Genomic DNA, 18327 nt, shown 5'->3' on the forward strand with positions numbered 1-18327 from the left:
ATGCCAGACAGAATGTCAATGAACGACGGGAGGCCGGTGTGAATCGCGGTGACGTAGGGGGATAATGTGTACAAAAGAGATCGGATGACCGTGAGCGACCAGATATCTGTGATGGGGGAAATATTAATTTTGATGGGAGAAATGTTAACGAGGCATTGAATAAAATCTAGGTGGGGCAATGTTACTAGCGGGGTCCCCCAGGGCTCGATTTTGGGTACCTTGTTGTTCATTATGTATATAAACGACTTAGACGAAGGGTTAAATAGTGATGTTAGTAAGTTTGCGGACGACACTAAAATAGGACGCCTAATTAGGTCAGGAGACGACGCCCAGATTCTGCAGGATGACCTTAATAAATTGTTAACATGGTCGGTGAAATGGCAAATGAACTTCAATATCTCTAAGTGTAGCGTGTTAAACGTAGGACTACACAACCCCAAAAATAGATACAACTTAGATAACACATTTTTAGAAAAATCTGAGTGCGAGAGGGACTTGGGAGTTCTGGTGAGTCCGGACCTTAAAACCAGGAAGCAGTGGATTAGCGCCAGAAATAAAGCTAACAGAGTATTAGGCTTCATTGCTAGGACGGTAACGAATAGAAGTGCAGAGGTAATTATTAAACTCTATCTAGCGATAGTTAGACCCATCCTTGACTATGCGGTACAGTTTTGGTCTCCGTCCTACAGAATGGACGTAAATTCACTAGAATCAGTACAGAGAAGAATGACCAAAATTATACAAGGACTCGGAAATTTGCCTTACTAAGAGAGGCTTAGGCACCTAAACTTACACTCTCTGGAAAGACGCAGAGTGCGGAGTGATCTAATAGAATTGTTCAAGTGGATCAAAGGCTATAACAAGGGTGATGCAAACAAGGTCATCATAATAAAACAACAGGGCAGGACTCGCAGTAATGGGTATAAACTGGACAAATTTAGATTTAAGAAGGATATAGGCAAAAATTGGTTGACTATTAGGGTGGTCGATGAATGGAATAAACTTAGTAACCATGTAGTAAGCGCTGAAACTATCAGTTGTTTTAAAAAACGATTAGACAACTTTATGGATGGGGATGACAGGTGGTGATGGATACGGAGCTGCCTAGTGTAGGCCTTATGGTCTTTGCAGTCTCCTTTATTTCTTATGTTCTTATGTTCTTATGAAGGACCAAATAATAACTTAGAGCAAGGTGTTAATAAAAAACAAAATTATAATGTAAGAAATGATATTGAAACTCAAAACGTGTCAAAAAGAAATAATCACGAGTTTCTTAAAACCATGAACTTTAATGTTCGTAGTATTAGGAACAAATTTCAAGAAATACAGGCGTATGTCAAAAGCGAAAAGCTCGATATGATAGAAATAACCGAGACATGGTTAAATGGTAAAGAGTTCGAAGCTAAATTTAATATTGCGGGATTTAAACACTTTCATCAGGATAGAAGCCACAAGAAAGATGGGGGTGTTCTGTTGTACGTTAAAAATAATGCCCATGCCTGTGTTTTTAGAGAAAGTGAAACGGGATGCATATGATAGTTTGTGGGTTGAGCTGACCCAAACAAATGTGATCAAGACCCTAAAGGTCGAAACGTTAAGGCAGTAAAATTCTTCCATTATTCCTCGTATACTTTCTCCGCCTTCAGTTACATCATTTCTCATAGTTTAAATCAATATATATATATATATATATATATATATATATATATATATATAAATATATATATATATATATGTATATATAGATATATATATATATATATATGTATATATATATATATATATATATATATATATATTATCTAATGACTGAATTTAATTAATTTTAAGGTTTTTGTAGCCATAGATTTGTTCTGATAAATGCATTTTATCAATTTCAATATCCTTAGATACACAATTTCTTTCAGGCAATTACATCTAGTTCATTCAATTGATTTCATTTATATGATCATATTCTTAATTAGGAAATTCATTTGATAATTAATTTAGAATAATATTGTTCTTACACTTGAATTCAATTCTTTTTCAGATTTTTTTTCTGGCCCTACACCAGCCACCAGGGATGTTTGCCCCCCTTAGGACACCGGCCGTCGCCCCGGAGCCCGTGACTGCAGACCCCGTAGCAAGTCGGTTGTCATCGCATTTGATAAAATAAAATAAAAAAAATAGTGATAATAGTAATAAAAAAAAATAAAAAACAGACGACGTAGTTCCAATATTTTTTTCAATGCCATTGTGAGTTTCGACCTGTCAAAATACTTTTTTTTTTTTTTTTTTTTTTTTACATATAATAACCATAAGTTGTGCGTCACTAACTCCCCTTTTATATTTTTCCTGGTGTCTGCATGTGATTTTTATTTAGACTAGGGCACCTCTTTAAACCCCGATTGTTAATCGAGATTACATTTTAACTACTCAAAAAATGTCGCCTGCGTAACGTGCCTTGTGGCACTCCCACCAAAAGTCTCATATCTGGATTCCATATACATAGATGATTCGCCTTTTCACATTCACAACCACGACGGAGCCCAACGAGAGGAAACTCAGCGTTGGTTGCCTATTGTCAAACCAACAGTTCCATAGGTTGTGGGAGAGTATGCGCACTCATTTTGGCACTATAAGAGGACAGCCCTAAACCGTACTGTGTTGGCCCAGGCGGTAGTTGCTTGGATCAGGGCGTGTCTGACTCGCAGTTTCGAGTCAAGCAGCTCAAACGCTTTGCCTCTGCGATCCAAGATGGGCCACCTAAACAGAGGACCGAGGAGGCGTGTTGCATCCACAACACTTGGGTACTACTTAACCTCCAGGATTCCCGTCTACAGGCTCTCCAAGAACGCCATGTGCAGAATTGTTTGGCTATGGATTCATAAGAAGTTTCTCCCTTGAATGCCCCTAAATCTTATTCGGCTAAGAGAAATCACCACCGCAGTCAAAATGTTAAACCAGTTTCAGTAAACTATCCTTGAGATTTGATTCTTGTTGTATTATTCTGACCACCGCCAGATGATATATTCAGATAAGATTAAATCCTCTCTACGTCATAATATTCGAAGGTAAACTGCATTTTTGGGCCCAATGTCTTCCAGTATTACTGTGAAAGAAAGAAAAGGAAGGAAAACACGCGATTTTGGAAGTGTTTCTGTTGGGTGAATAACAGTACTTGATATGTTTCGACTGCTGCCATCACCAACTCTAGAAAAAGACAATATTCTAAACCAGTTGTGTACTGTTATTTACCTAAGAAAGCCATTGGTCCCGTCTCTCCCTTTCCTTGTCTTCCCATACATATCTGTACAAATTCTACCATTACTGTAAACACAAATATATGTTGAATGGGTGTGGGGTGGGTGAAGGGTGAGGGCATGCCTCGAATGGCCACCTCCCTTATAAGGCCCTTTGGATATATGTATGCGTGTGCTGTGATACAAGCCAGACCTATTGTCACTAAGACTTAGCTTGTGTCAAAGGTAAGAAAAACATATTTATAACGGTAACAACTTTTAATTTTTTTAAAACAAAGCATAGAAATTAAAAGTATATTTTTTTAAATAAATAAGCAGCCTGAGGCTTAGTTGTCTTCACATACGTTCACGTAGGCTATCGAGGGTAGGAAAAGACATACCCGCAACAAAAGCAACTTTTCAGTTTTTTGAAAACAAAACATTGGAATAAAAATCGACTTTGCAAATAAATAAATCGTCATAGTTTTATAAATACACACAAATATCTCATAAAACGCGACACTATTTTCCTCTGTAGTAATATTTCCTCCTTATCTGCGCGTAATCTTGTGTCGCCGCGTGGTGGTGGCTGGGGTCCCCGCTGTACATGTGCCCCGTCATGTTTCCATTCATTTCTGGAATCGGAGGTTCCTCTTCTTCGTCTTGCCGCGGAATCTTGAAAAGCGGCAACACCGCACCAGCGACGCTTAGGAGGGAATAAAACGTGAGCCAGCCAAGATACACCCAAGAATGAGCTGCTACGCTTTTGTCAATGTTGCTGTTTGTAGTGAGCAGCAAGCGACCCGCGCCTGCTGAGGATTCTTTTGGGGGTTCTCCTTCAGCGACTTCTTCAGTGTCGCCAGCGACTCTGAGAGAGGAGAGGTTTATCTCTCCCTGGCCGCTGTTTGTACTGCGTATGGTTCTCTTGTCAAGTTTACTGACACTATTGATGTCTATTGATGCGCTCTTTGCATCGTCACTATTGGATCTTGTTTGAATTCTAATTCGCCTCGAAGACGATTCTAACATGACCAGAAAGGATTTTAGCCACTTAGGAACCTTAATCTGAAAATAACAATGACAAAAGATTAACTGACTTCGTTCAATTTAACTAACTTGTTTGACCAAAACTTGACGAGATATTTAACTGAATGTACATGAACAGTCAACATTGTTGATCAAAACTAGGTGACATTACGTCTAGATCCAAACAAAGAATCCCAAATAAACAAAAACAGTTGACAGACACCTTATAAACACATGACTGGAAAGAAACAGGTGTGCCCTTGCCTGTGGTGTGTTCGTTTATGTGTGTGGCTAGGGTCTCTAGTAGTTGTGGTGGTTTGAGGAGGCGGCGTAACGCGGGAGGAAGCTCCTAATAGCTAAACGGAGCAGACGGCTGGCCAGGTGGGCCATCTCGGAACCCTGGCGCTCAGTCAACTGTGCAGGAAGAACCAAGCATAGGATCAGATACTTGAACATAAGTATCTCATTAGAAAGGAGGGGATCAAATTCATCTAATCAGATGCTTGTAGCATCTTAGGAAAGGATTAAATCTATCTCATTAGGTACTTATATTTTCTTGACCCCTTCCGCATCCAGTAACACTTGTCCTTCTACTCTGGTTGATGCCAGGCTATTCCACTGATCTCCATAGCACCCATGGAAGGGCTTAGAACCATCTCATCACATACATATATTTTCTTAACATACCAAAGGGATGCCACAGAGATAAATGTAACACCTTGGCGGCAGCCAAGATAGAAAAACAAGTACTTTTCTTTTTATCCTGGCTGTTGCCAAACTATTATATCCTTCGGTAAAGGAAGGATGAAGCCCATCTCTGTATCAGGGGGCACTCTTACTATTATTCTGACTGTTGCAAGAATATTCATTTCGTTTACACGGCTCCATTTTGATAAGAAAGAGATTAATCATAGGAGAACCCTGGCACGGGCAGACTGCCTAAGTCAAGGCCAAGGAAAGGAAGACTTCTTCGGTGTTGAGGTGTACTGGTAAGTAGTGGAGGTGCTGGAAGACCAGAGAGAGAGATAGAAATAGGAGAGACACAATTGATTCAGGGAAGTGGTTCCAAATTTGACCAGATGAAGGGGAAAAGAAGTTGTAGTATTGGAATACTCTAATATAATCATGTTGTACCCTTTCCTGTCATGAGAGGATTTTCAATACTCTATTGTGGCTTGTGCAAGACAATCTTATTCAGAATAAAGGAGGCCCTTGCAACGGGAGGGTCACACTGTGTATTTGGGAAGTTTTACTCACAAGATATCAGCTTTTGGCTGTCAGAACTTAACACCCAACTAGCACCTTGCATAGGATATTGACTGCAAACTTTTTTGCAGTCAATATTACAGGTATTTTTGTAACATCTCTGCGGACTGGAGTCACGTACCATTCTTTTATGGTTGGAAACTAGTCTCCACTTGAAAAGAGAATGCTGATAATTTCTAGTTGAGGGAGAGAGAGAGAGAGAGAAAGAGAGAGATCTAGGTTCTCTTCATTAGACACTTACCGGTTCCCCAAGACGAGGTTCCTTCGTCTCAGGAGCAAAGTAATCCAAGAAGGATCTCACGTAGCCCAAGATGGCCTCTTGCCAGTCGATGTCCCTCAGAGGGTAAACGTAATTCTTTAGGATGCGGTCGATGGGACTGCTTGGTTCTTGCTCCTACAAGGGAGAGACGACAAAATGTTTGGTCATACGTTCAAAGAGGAATAAATGCTTATTCGGTGTCGAAGTCTACAGAAACCCACGAAGTAATAGCTGTTCTCTTCCTCCCTCTCTTTTTTCGTCTACCTCTCGTTCTTTCTCTCTCCCTCCCTCTCTCTCTCTCTCTCTCTCTCTCTCTCTCTCTCTCTCTCTCTCTCTCTCTCTCTCTCTCTCTCTCTCTCTCTCTCTCTCTTTCTTCCATTATGTAGGGAAAACTTCAAAATCATAATATTTTTGATTGCTGTTTTGAGGAATAGAAGTTTCTCTCAGCAAAAGATAAATGAGTAAAAGATAAATAAATAGATGAATAGATAGATAGATGAATGAATAGAAGAAAATAGTTCAAAGTTATTCATAAGAGCATAAGATCGAAGGAGACTGCAAGAAACCACAAGGTCTACACTAGGCAGTTTCTTGTCCATTACCACCCATCATTCCAAACTATAAAATTATATAACCTTCTCTTAAAACAACCAATAGTTTCTGCGCTTACTACAGGGTTACCAAGTCTATTCCATTCGTTAACCACTTTATTGGTAAACCATTTCTTGCCTATTTCCTTCATATTTAAAGTTCTCCAATTTAGATCCATTACTGCGAGTTCTGCTCTGTTGTTTTCATCTTGTTAAAGCCCTTGATCAAAATGAATACCTCTATTAAATTCCTCTCATTCTAAAGAGTGTAAGTTAAGTCAATGTACCATTTTGATAATTTTCCTCTGCACTGATTCCAGTGAACCCATATTATAGGACGGAGACCAAAACTACCGTATAATCAAGGATAGAGTTTGATAACTACATCTGTAATTGTGTTTGTAAAAGTCCTAGTTATAAATCTTAATGCAGTATTTCCTGAATTTATGGTCAGGACTCAGCTATACCTGTGGTTCTGTAAACGTACGCTTAACACACTGCACTTTGAGGTATTAAAGTTCATTTGCCATTTCACCGACCATGCAACAATTTGTTAAGATCTTCCTGCAGCATACCAGTGTACCATGACTTAATATGACGTCCACAAATTTACTAACATTACTGTCAACATGTCAAAGAAAAATCTTGCTATTTTTTATGCTGATCTACAAAGATTTATCCGGCGATTTGTGACCATGGAAAAGATTTGGGTTCACCACTTCCAGCTTGAGTCGAAAGAATAATCAAAACAATGGAAGCATCATGGATTTCCGGTCCAAAGAAGACCAAGTCGGTGATCTCTCCAGGGAAGGTGATGCCTTCCATTTTTTAGGGGATTCTGAGTGGGTGCTACTGGTGGATTATCTGACAAAGGGTCAATTCATTACTGCACCATACTATGCCAAACTAATAAGGCAGCTGCTAGAGAAAATAAAAAAAACGTGTGGAAAGCTATCATTAGGGGTGCTTTTCCATCAGGACAATGCGTCAGCATACACATCTGCCCTGGCTCTTGCTACCATACATGATTGCTGCTTCCAGCTAGTTGAACATCCACCCCATTCACCTGATTTGGTTCCCTCAGACTACTATTTCCCAATATGAAAAAAGAGCTGAGCGGTCAACATTTCGCTACAAATAATGACGTCGTTGATGCCGTAGAAGTGTATTTGGAGGACCAAGACTCAAGCTTCTACGAAGAAGGGATCCGTAAACTCCGCGACCGTTGAAATAAATGTGTAAACAATTTATCATGAAATATATTTTTGTACCTTAAGCCACGAATTTCTCAATCACCCCATGTATATATAGATATGTGTGTATAAATATATATATATATATATATATATATACATATATATATATATATATATATATATATATATATATATATATATATATATATATATATATACCCACGGATTACGCTCTGACATCAGCCCAAGAATTCCTAGAAATCCTAGCAAATGCCCCTCCCGCAGAAAATCACATTATAGCATCGCTGGACGTAGAAAGTTTATTCACAAACATCGACGTCGACAGAACAATACAGTTCATCCTAGATAGAGTCTATCGATGCGACAACACACCGATAATGAACATTCCAGAAGCTTTCTTACGCACCCTTTTAGAGATCTGTACCAAAGAAGCCCCCTTCACATGTCCACGCGGTAATATGTACAAACAAATAGATGGAGTCCCTTTTCGCAATTTTTTTCATGGGAACCATAGAGAAGCTCACACTCGCCACCAACCGACCATCCATTTATTGCCGCTATATAGATGACATTTTCGTTAGAGTCAAAGATATTCAAGAACTCCAAAGACTCAGAGAACAACTCATAGAAGCTTCCGGCCTTAATTTTACGTTCGAAGAATCGAACAACGGACGTTTGCCCTTCCTCGATGTCTTAGTAACCAGTCATAACAACAAGTACATCACATTAGTATACGTAAAACCTAGCAACAAAAACCTTTGTCTTAATGGTAAAAGTGAATGCCCTCAACGATATTTAAATTCCACTATCAACGCATACATAAGACGCGCCATATCACACTGCTCTACATGGAAAGATACACACACTGAACTGGAAAGACTTACCCAAGTCCTTATTAACAATGGGTATAGTAACAAGTTAATTAACGAAGCAACAAAACGAGCCATCAACAACTGGTATTCTAACAAACCTACCACACAAAAACAAGAAAACATAAATATATATTACAGAAATTACATGTCATCAGAATATAAGACAGATGAAAAAGTCATTAAGGACATAATTACAAAACACGTCAAGCCCACTGACCCAGAAGACAAAATATCACTGACCATATACTACAAGACCCGAAAGACGTCACAACTTTTACTGAGAAACCGCCCTCCCAAATCAACATCGTCTTTACAAGATAATCACGTCATTTACCAACATAACTGTACCGTTGAGAGCTGTGGGTCTCAAACATACATTGGAATGACGAGGACTAAACTTACAAGACGTTTGACCTGCCACCTACAACATGGATCCATAAAGAATCACTATAACACCAAACATAATACTTCCCTCACCCGTCAAAACTTAGAAGAAGGAACAGTAATAATAGACAGAGAAAGAGACTCCCGCAGATTAGCATTTATTGAAGCAATTTATATAGCAGAATTAAAACCAACCATGAACATACACAATATAGACCTCCAGATTCTCCCATCCCACAAGCGGACCTGACCTCACCTCTCCTAGTGATTCCTGATGACTACGTAGCAGCAATCAGGATGATCGCTTCACACGACACCATCCAAACAATCAGAAATAAAATAGTATATAAACATCACACACACACACACCCAAACAATTAGCCTGAAGATGGTCTCCAGAGAAGACCGAAACGTTGCAACCTCATACGGACAGCTACTCAGCAAACTATCGGTCCAACACCGTAAATTAGCAAGAGAATTTGAAGTGCTTAACAAAAAGATAAACAATGCAGAAACAGCAATACTATTTAATCACGTCTGTCAACAAGAAAAAAAAAAAATATATATATATATACAGGGTGACTCAATAGAATGTATACATACTACAACAGTAAATAACTTAAATAGTTTCTTTTCTTTTCTGATTTACACATAAGAATAGATAATGGGATCAAGACTGAGCTTTGAATTAAGGAAATTCATCCTAAAATGCTATTAGAAATATGAAAACACAGTTGAAGTTCAGAGGCAGTATAGAAGAGAGTTTCAATCTGACCCACCTACGCGCGTAACTATCTCTCGAATCATTAATAAGTTTGAATCTGATGGAACAGTGCAGAATGTACACAAGAGCCGTCCTGGAAGAACACGCACATCAACCAGAGAAGTCCAAGAAAATCTTTGCGCCAAACAAGCCGAGATATGAGGATTTCAGGAGCATCTGTCCATCGCATCTTAAGGCGCTTGAAATGGAAAAGTTATATCCCTACATTGGTCCATGCTATTAATAACGATGATCCGGACAGAAGAATAGAGTATTGCGAATGGTATTTGGCAAAATGTTCTTAAGATCACATTTCACAACAAAAGTTAAGTGGGGTGAAAAGGCTACATACTAAACAGTTCCATTAACTGTCACAACTGCACATACTGTAGGCCTGAAAAACCGCATGTTACAGTAAAACAAGAAGTTAATTTACCAGAAAATTACAGTGTGGTGTAGCATCACATCAAGAGGATTAATTGAACCATTCTTTTTTATGCTACAGTGACTGATCTCGTTTCCATGAACATGCTGCAACAGTCTATCATGCTAAGCATTAGAACTGTGTTTGAAGATGAGGCTTTTTTCCCCAGCAAGATGGATCACCACTGCACTACCATCATGATCTACATTCTTAACTTAATGAGATTTTGCCAAGCAGGTGGATTGGAAGAAGAGGCTTTCTAGAATATCCTCCTCGTTCACCGGACCTTATCCCTTTAAAATCTTTCTTATGGGAATGCATACATACATATACCATACATATACCAAGGCTTTTTCCCCCTTACACGGAGGGTAGCCAAAAAGGAAAAGGCATAAAATCATTCCCACCCATTCCATCCCTGAATACACTCCACATCCCTCCACCATCCCTCTTTTCTTAGCACCTCCTGGATGACGGGTCATCCCTGCACCTTGTCCACTGCCCTGGGTCAGAAGCAGTGTCGCAAGTCACAGCACATCCACAGCAAGGCCGCTTCATTAAATCGGCGACTCCCCCCTCTCCGTCCCCCCATTGCATAAAAGGAGAAGACGGGGAGAAATCCCTTCGGGCTGCGTCAAATTTTGCTCACACATACTACCTCACCCGCCATCAGCCCGCCCATTCCACTTCATGCATCACATCATCCATATACAATAATTCTCCATTCACCCCTGTCTTCTGTTCTCTCCCATCCTTCCTCAACAGACATTCCCCTCTACCCCAAAGCCCCCTTCACCCCATCCATCCACCTCATCCTAGGACGTCCCCTCATGTTCACTCCCTCCACATCTGCCTTCCATACCTCTTTTTACTAGTCTTTCTTCACTCATTCTTTCCATGTGTCCAAACCATCCTAATACTCTTTCATCAACCCTATCTCCCAACTCCCTTTCCACCCCTGTTCTCCTCCTCACCTCCTCATTTCTCACTCTATCTAGCCTAGTAACCCCCATCATACTTCTCAGACACCTCATCTCAAACACATTCAAACTCCTTCTCTCTTCCTCTCTTATGTTCCATGTTTCTCCCCCATACAGTGCTGTTGGCACAATCACTCCTTCATACAGTCTCCTCTTAGCATCCATTCCCAAATGTCTATTCCTCATTACGCCCTCTTCAATCCACCAAGGCATTTACTCGCTTCTCTCAATCTACATTCTACCTCCACCTTCACTCCACCTTTTCCTGCCACATTTGCACCCAAGTATCTAAAACTATCCACTTCCTCCAGTCGCTCTCCCTTAATGCTCACTTCCAGTCTACTACCACTTTCACCCCTTGTATATCTTATCACCTCACTTTTACCCACATTTATCTTTAGCTTTCTTCTATCACATACTCTCCCAAACTCTGTCACCAACTTCCTCAATCCCTCCTCCGATCCTGCCACAAGCGCAGTGTCGTCAGCAAACAACAGCTGGCTCACCTCCCACTTTTCTCCATTTTCTTTAATCATCTCCAATCCCCGACCCACTACCCTTGCATTTACCTCTCGCACTACCCCATCCATGTATAAGTTGAACAGCCAGGGCGACATAACGCATCCTTGACGAAGTCCCACCTTTACCTCGAACCACTCACTCTCTCCATTTCTAATCCTGACACAAGCCGAGATATGAGGATTTCTTATGGGAATGCACAAATGATAAAGTGTATCCTACAAAGCCTGGAACAATTGCTGAATTAAGAGATGCCGTTGAACAAGAATGCACTCAAACACATAATGAATTGCTTCTTGCTGTTATTAATTATATTACTTCCCGTTGTCAATAATGTCTGGACCAGAATGGATATCACCTTGAAAATTGAATCAAAATTTATTTTGCTTGATATATTTTTTTCAACTTGTGTAAAAAAAATGAGTGTTTAAATATATTTCATTTAGGTCTGTAGATAATTTCTGGGTGTTTAATCACTTCAGTACGATAGCGCCTACGTAGGAGTCATGAGGCGCGAGTGGGTACGAGGATGCTGGCATCGGCGCCTTGATTATATGCATACATACATACATACATATACATAAATATATATATGTACAACACTGAATGGGTTCCAGTGATTAGAGATACATTTTAATAACCACAATGCACTTTAATTCTAAGCCATCAACATCGGGAGACCCAATGAAGGCCACAAGCAGAAATTGAAATGTGGTACTACCGAGGACTGGAACTCAGCTATCACATGACAAGTGACGCTGTGACTTACCAACTACGCTATCAAGAGAGTACCACATTTCAATTTCTGCTTGTAGCCTCCATTGGGTCTCCCGATGTTGATGGCTTAGAATTAAAGTGCATTGTGGTTGTTAATATATATATATATATATATATATATATATATATATATATATATATATATATATATATATAAATATATATACCGTATATATATATTCTGTTGAAAACGACAGCAAATACATTAAAAATTAATTTCTTTCGTAAGCTCTCTAGCTTTCTAATGCATTTGCTGTCGTTTTTAACAGAATATGCTTGAAAGATATATATATATATATATTATATATATATATATATATATATATATATATGTATATGTATATACATATATATTTTTTTTTTTTTGGGGGGGGGGGTACATGAGTTACCCTCGGATTCTGTGAACTGGTTTGATCACGTTTTCTGTGTTTATTATTACTCAGAGTAAAAGAGAACGATTAATACAGCAGTGACTTTATATTCTATAATGCGAGTAGTGTGATACAATTTACATATGACTGCGCGCGAGAATTTGAGTCGTACTGAACTGTTTAAATATGTTTCAGTTATGTCTGCAGGTCATATAACTTTCTGGAAAAACTGTTTATACTGATAAATATTGCCTTTATAGATATTCAAAATGTGCATACATTTTATTGAGACAATATATATGATGTTGAAACTCGAAACGTGTCAAAAAGAAATAATAACGAGTTTCTTAAAACCATGTACTTTAAATTTTGTAGTATTAAGAATAAATTTCAAGAAATACAGGCGTAAGTCAAAAGTGAAAATATCGGTATGATAGGAATAACCGAGATATGGTTAAATGGTGGAGAGTTTGAAGCTGAATTTAATGTTACGGGATTTAAACACTTTCATCAGGACAGAAAGCATAAGAAAGTTGAGGGTGTTCTGTTGTAGGTTAAAGGCAATGTCCATGCCTGTGTTTTAGAGAATCTGAAAAGGGATGCATATGATAGTTTGTGGGTAGAATCAATCCAAACAAATGGACAAAAAATTAATGTAGGTGTAATATATAGGCCAAAGACATTATTATTAGCAGACAACAAACTGTTTTTTCAAGAACTGTTTAGTGTCTGCAACTGGGACACCAATTTTACTGACATTGATTTGATGACCCTAGAACATGACCATATAGGTAGTCATTTGATAGATTTTCTCGGCACCAATTACTTAGTTCAGCATGTAAAAGAACCAACAAGACATGGAAACTTACTCGATCTATTGATCACTAGCCGTGAAAGCATGATAACCGATGTAGAAGTTGGTGAAACTATGGCAAATAGCGATCACAACTTAGTAAGATTCTAACTGCTAAAAAAAATAGAACAGATACTTGCGTTTCTAAAATACCCGATTTCAGTAAAGCTCAGTTCATAGGACTACGTCAGGAGCTTCAGCTTACAGATTAGGAGGCAAAATCAAGTGAAAGACCCGTAGATCAGATGTTGGAAATGTTTCAAAATGCGCTTACTAAGATGATTCATGCTTACATCCCATTTATAGAGAGACGCCCCCCAAATCGGGCCCGCCCAAAATGACTTGACAAAGAAACTGAAAAAAGTATTGCTAAAAAGAAATAGGCTTATAAGAAATACAAGTGCTCGGGTGCACCTAATGACTATCAAAGCTATGTATTAATAGAGATTTAAAAAAGACAATAAAAATCGAAAAAGACAACAGGAGATGAATGTCGCTGACAAATCCAAAGGGAATTCCAAATAATTCTATAGTTACATTAGAGATAAAAAGGTTATTAGAAATCACATTGGCCCACTATTATCTGCTGACGGTCAACTTGAATATTCAAATGAAGGAATGTGTGATATTCTAAACAACTATTTTAGCTCAGTATTCGTAAATGAAACACCTCAAAGTGAACTTCAAACTGAAACCTGTGAAAAGTCTAGGGTGAACTTACTACGGTAAATATAACAAAAGAAAAAATTAAAAAGTGTATAGAAAAACTCAAAGTTAAGAAAATACCAGGCCCTGACGGTTGGCATCCAAGAATGTTAAAGGAAATGAAAAATGAGATTGTTATACCATTAGAAATTATTTTCAAGAAATCCATCATATCCGTAGACGTGCCAAAAGAATGGAAGCTAGCTAACGTTACTCCCATATTCAAAAAAGGTGACAAAAAGAAACCAAATAACTACAGGCCTATAAGCTTGACTTCAACCATAGGAAAAATTATGGAAACTATCATCAGAAATGCTATCGAACATCATTTAGAAAGTAACTGTATGATAAATGATAGCCAGCATGGATTCAGATGGAAACGTTCTTGCGTGACTAACTTACTCGAATTCAACAACACAGTCATCTCGAGTTATGACAAAAGAAACAATATAGGTTTAATATATCTAGACTTCGTAAAAGCTTTTGATACCGTCCACCATGAAAGACTACTTACTAAATTAGCTTCACACGGAATAAGTGGTAGCCCATTAAGTTGGACTAGTAATTGGTTGAATGATCGAAAAGAGAGAGTTGTTTTAAATGGAAAAACTTCTAGGTGGAAAATTTTTACGAGTGGAATTCCTCAGAGTTCCATTCTTGGGCCACTTCTATTCATAGTATACATAAATTATATAGACTACGGACTAAATTATATTGTTTCCAATTTTGCTGATGATACAAAACTGTGCGGAATGGCAAATGATTACTGAAACAAATTAAATATTCAAGAATATTTAGATAAATTACAACAAATCTGAAAAGTGGTTAATGAAATTTAACACAAGTAAATGCAAGGATATGCACATAGGTAAAAATAACAGTAAGTACGATTATAAGCTATTTGGAAATTCGTTAACAAAAGTGGATAGTGAAAAGGATCTCAAATCATCTAAGCAGTGTATTTCAGCCTTTGAGAAAGCAAATAAGATTTTAGGATCTTTTGACTTCAAAAGTCCATCTCTCATTAACAAGCTATATAAATCGTTAGTTCGTCCACATTTGGTCACCGAATCTCATTAAAGACATTGACAAATTGGAAAAAGTACAACGGCGAGCCACAAAACTTATTCCAAATATAAAAAACAAATAATACGAAAATCGACTAAAACATATGAATATGTTTTGCCTAAAATAGGGTGTAGACTCAGAGGTGACTTGATACAGGTTTTTAATATTCTAAATGGAATTGACAATATCAAGAGTGACAAAATTTTCACACTGAATGAATATCAGACAAGAAACAATGTCCCCAAAATGTCAGGAAATAAATTTAATTTGGAAGTGGGTAGAAACAACTTCGCCACCCGTGTAGTTAAAGAATGGAATAAACTTCCTGCAGAGGCAGTGCAATGTAGCTCAGTTCAAAGCTGTAATGACTGTCATTTATCTTATATTATTCATTTTTTGTTTTGTTATCATTTGTCTGTTTGTTTATTGTTATTTGCTTGATTCTCATATATTATTGGTTATATGTCAATTTATCATTATTTACTATTTACCTGTTTGTTTATTTATTTGTTTTATTTATTATTATTTATATTATCATATTATTTATTTATTAATTAATTATTTTACTGTCGACATGCTCCTCCTTTGTAATCCTTTATAATATATATATATATTATTTTAGCTCGGTATTCGTAAACGAAACACCTCAAAGTGAATTCCAAACTGAAACCTGTGAAAAGTCTGGGGTAAACTTACTCACTACGGTAAATATAACAAAAGAAACAATTAAAAGGTGTATAGACAAACTCAAAGTTAATAAAACACCAGGGCCTGACGGTTGGCATCCAAGAATCTTAAAGGAAATGAAAAATGAGATTGTTGTTCCATTAGAAATTATTTTCAAGAAATCCATCATATCCGGAGATGTCCCAAGAGAATGGAAGCTAGCTAACGTTACTCCCATATTCAAAAAAGGTGACAAAAAGAAACCAAATAACTATAGGCCTATTAGTTTGACTTCGATCGTAGGAAAAATAATGGAAACTATCATCAGAGATGCTATCGAATATCATTTAGAAAGTAACCGTTTGATAAATGATAGCCAACATGGTTTCAGACGGAAACGTTCTTGCATGACTAACTTACTCGAATTCTACAACACAGTTGTCTCGAATTATGACAAAAGAAACAATATAGATTTAATATATCTAGACTTTGCAAAAGCTTTTGATACCGTCCCACACGAAAAACTACTTACTAAATTAGCTTTGCATGGAATAAGTGGTAGCCTATTAGGTTGGACTAGTAATTGGTTGAAAGGTCGAAAACAGAGAGTTGTTTTAAATGGAAAAACTTCTGGATGGAAAAGTGTTGCAAGTGGAGTTCCTCAGGGTTCCGTTCTTGGGCCACTTCTATTCATAGTATATATAAATAATATAGACCATGGACTAAAATCTACTGTTTCCAAATTTGCTGATGATACAAAACTGTGCGGAGTGGCAAATGATCACTCAAACCAATTAGATATTCAAGAAGATTTAGATAAATTACAGCAATGGTCTGAAAAGTGGCTAATGAAATTTAACACAAGTAAATGCAAGGTAATGCACATAGGTAAAAATAACAGCACGTACGATTACAAGTTATTTGGAAATTCGTTAACAAAAGTGGATAGTGAAAAAGATCTCGGCGTAATTATCAGTAACGACCTCAAATCATCCAAGCAGTGTATTTCAGCCTCTGAGAAAGCAAATAAGATTCTGGGATTGATTGCGCGATCTTTTGATTTCAAAAGTCCATCACTCATTAACAAGCTATATAAATTGTTAGTTCGTCCACATTTGGAATATGCTGTTTCCGTATGGTCACCGAATCTCATTAAAGACATTGACAGACTGGAAAAAGTACAACGGCGAGCCACAAAACTGATTCCAAATATCAAAAATAAATCATACGAAAATCGACTTAAGCACATGAATCTGTTTTCCCTAAAAAAGCGTAGACTCAGAGGTGACTTGATACAGGTCTTTAAGATTTTAAAGGGAATTGACAACATCAAAAGTGACAAAATTTTCACATTGAATGAGAATCAGACAAGAAACAATGGTCTCAAACTGTCCGGAAATAGATTCAATTTGGAAGTAGGTAGAAACAACTTTGCCAACCGTGTAGTTAATCAATGGAATAAACTTCCTGCACAGGTAGTGCAATGTAGTTCAGTTCGAAGCTTTAAGAATCATTTAGATAAATACCTAAGTAAGATGCTGTTATATTATTTGTTTTTGTTTTGTTATAATTTGTCTGTCTGATTTTCATTTATTATTAGTTATATGTCAATTTATCATTATTTACTATTTACCTGTTTGTTTGTTATTCAACTATACCAATGCATTTATTTATGTATTTTAATTGTTATTTACATTGTTATAGTTTTAATTTATTATTAATATTTTTTTTTTTTTTTTTTTTTTTTTTTTTTTGCATCCGACCTAGATATGGATCAAAAGGTCTCCTGTCGGCATGCTTTGCCTTTGTAATCCTTTGTAATCCTTTGTATATATATATATATATACATATATATATATATATATATATATATGTATATACATATATACTGTATATATATATATATATATATACTGTACATATGTATATATATATACATATATATATAAGGAACAATAAGGGATCCACAACCGAGCCATGGTGAACTCCCCTAGTAACACTCCCCAATTTGGATTTTACAGCGTTAATAGTGGCCCGCTGCTTTCTGTTGATAATCCATGCTCGAATTCATTGAAACACTTTTCCTCCTATGCCATGGGCTTTGACTTTGACTCTGGGGGAGCACCCTGTCGAATGCTTTGCTAAAGTCAAGGTTAATAAAATCATAGCTATCTTTGTTGTCTACTGCCTTGAAGACATTTGTGTAAAAGGATAAAAGATTAGTTATACATGACCTCCTCTTGGTGAAACCATGCTGTGAGTCACAAATCAAATTATGTCTTTCGATGTAAGCCCTGATTCTATTAGCTATTATTGATTCCAGTATTTTACCAATAACCGACGGCAGGCAATATTTGCCTGACCCC

The 18327-nt window shown here is 37.3% G+C and overlaps 1 protein-coding gene across 1 annotated transcript in view; it reads right to left on the reverse strand.

Annotated features, from left to right (window-relative positions):
• Positions 1-4517: 4517 nt before the first annotated feature.
• The window catches only part of LOC143017603 (uncharacterized), a 28676-nt gene continuing 14866 nt past the window's right edge, over positions 4518-18327 (reverse strand). Inside the window, exons 3-4 of the mRNA XM_076172388.1 lie at positions 5755-5907; positions 4518-4661 (exon numbers count right to left, since the gene is read on the reverse strand). Of these exons, the coding sequence (XP_076028503.1) occupies positions 4548-4661; positions 5755-5907 (267 nt within the window). The 3' untranslated portion in view covers positions 4518-4547. The remainder of the gene's footprint in view (positions 4662-5754; positions 5908-18327) is intronic.

Source organism: Oratosquilla oratoria, chromosome 32, assembly GCF_046742065.1.
Source record: "Oratosquilla oratoria isolate Oo_2021 chromosome 32, ASM4674206v1, whole genome shotgun sequence".
Lineage (NCBI taxonomy): Eukaryota > Metazoa > Arthropoda > Malacostraca > Stomatopoda > Squillidae > Oratosquilla > Oratosquilla oratoria.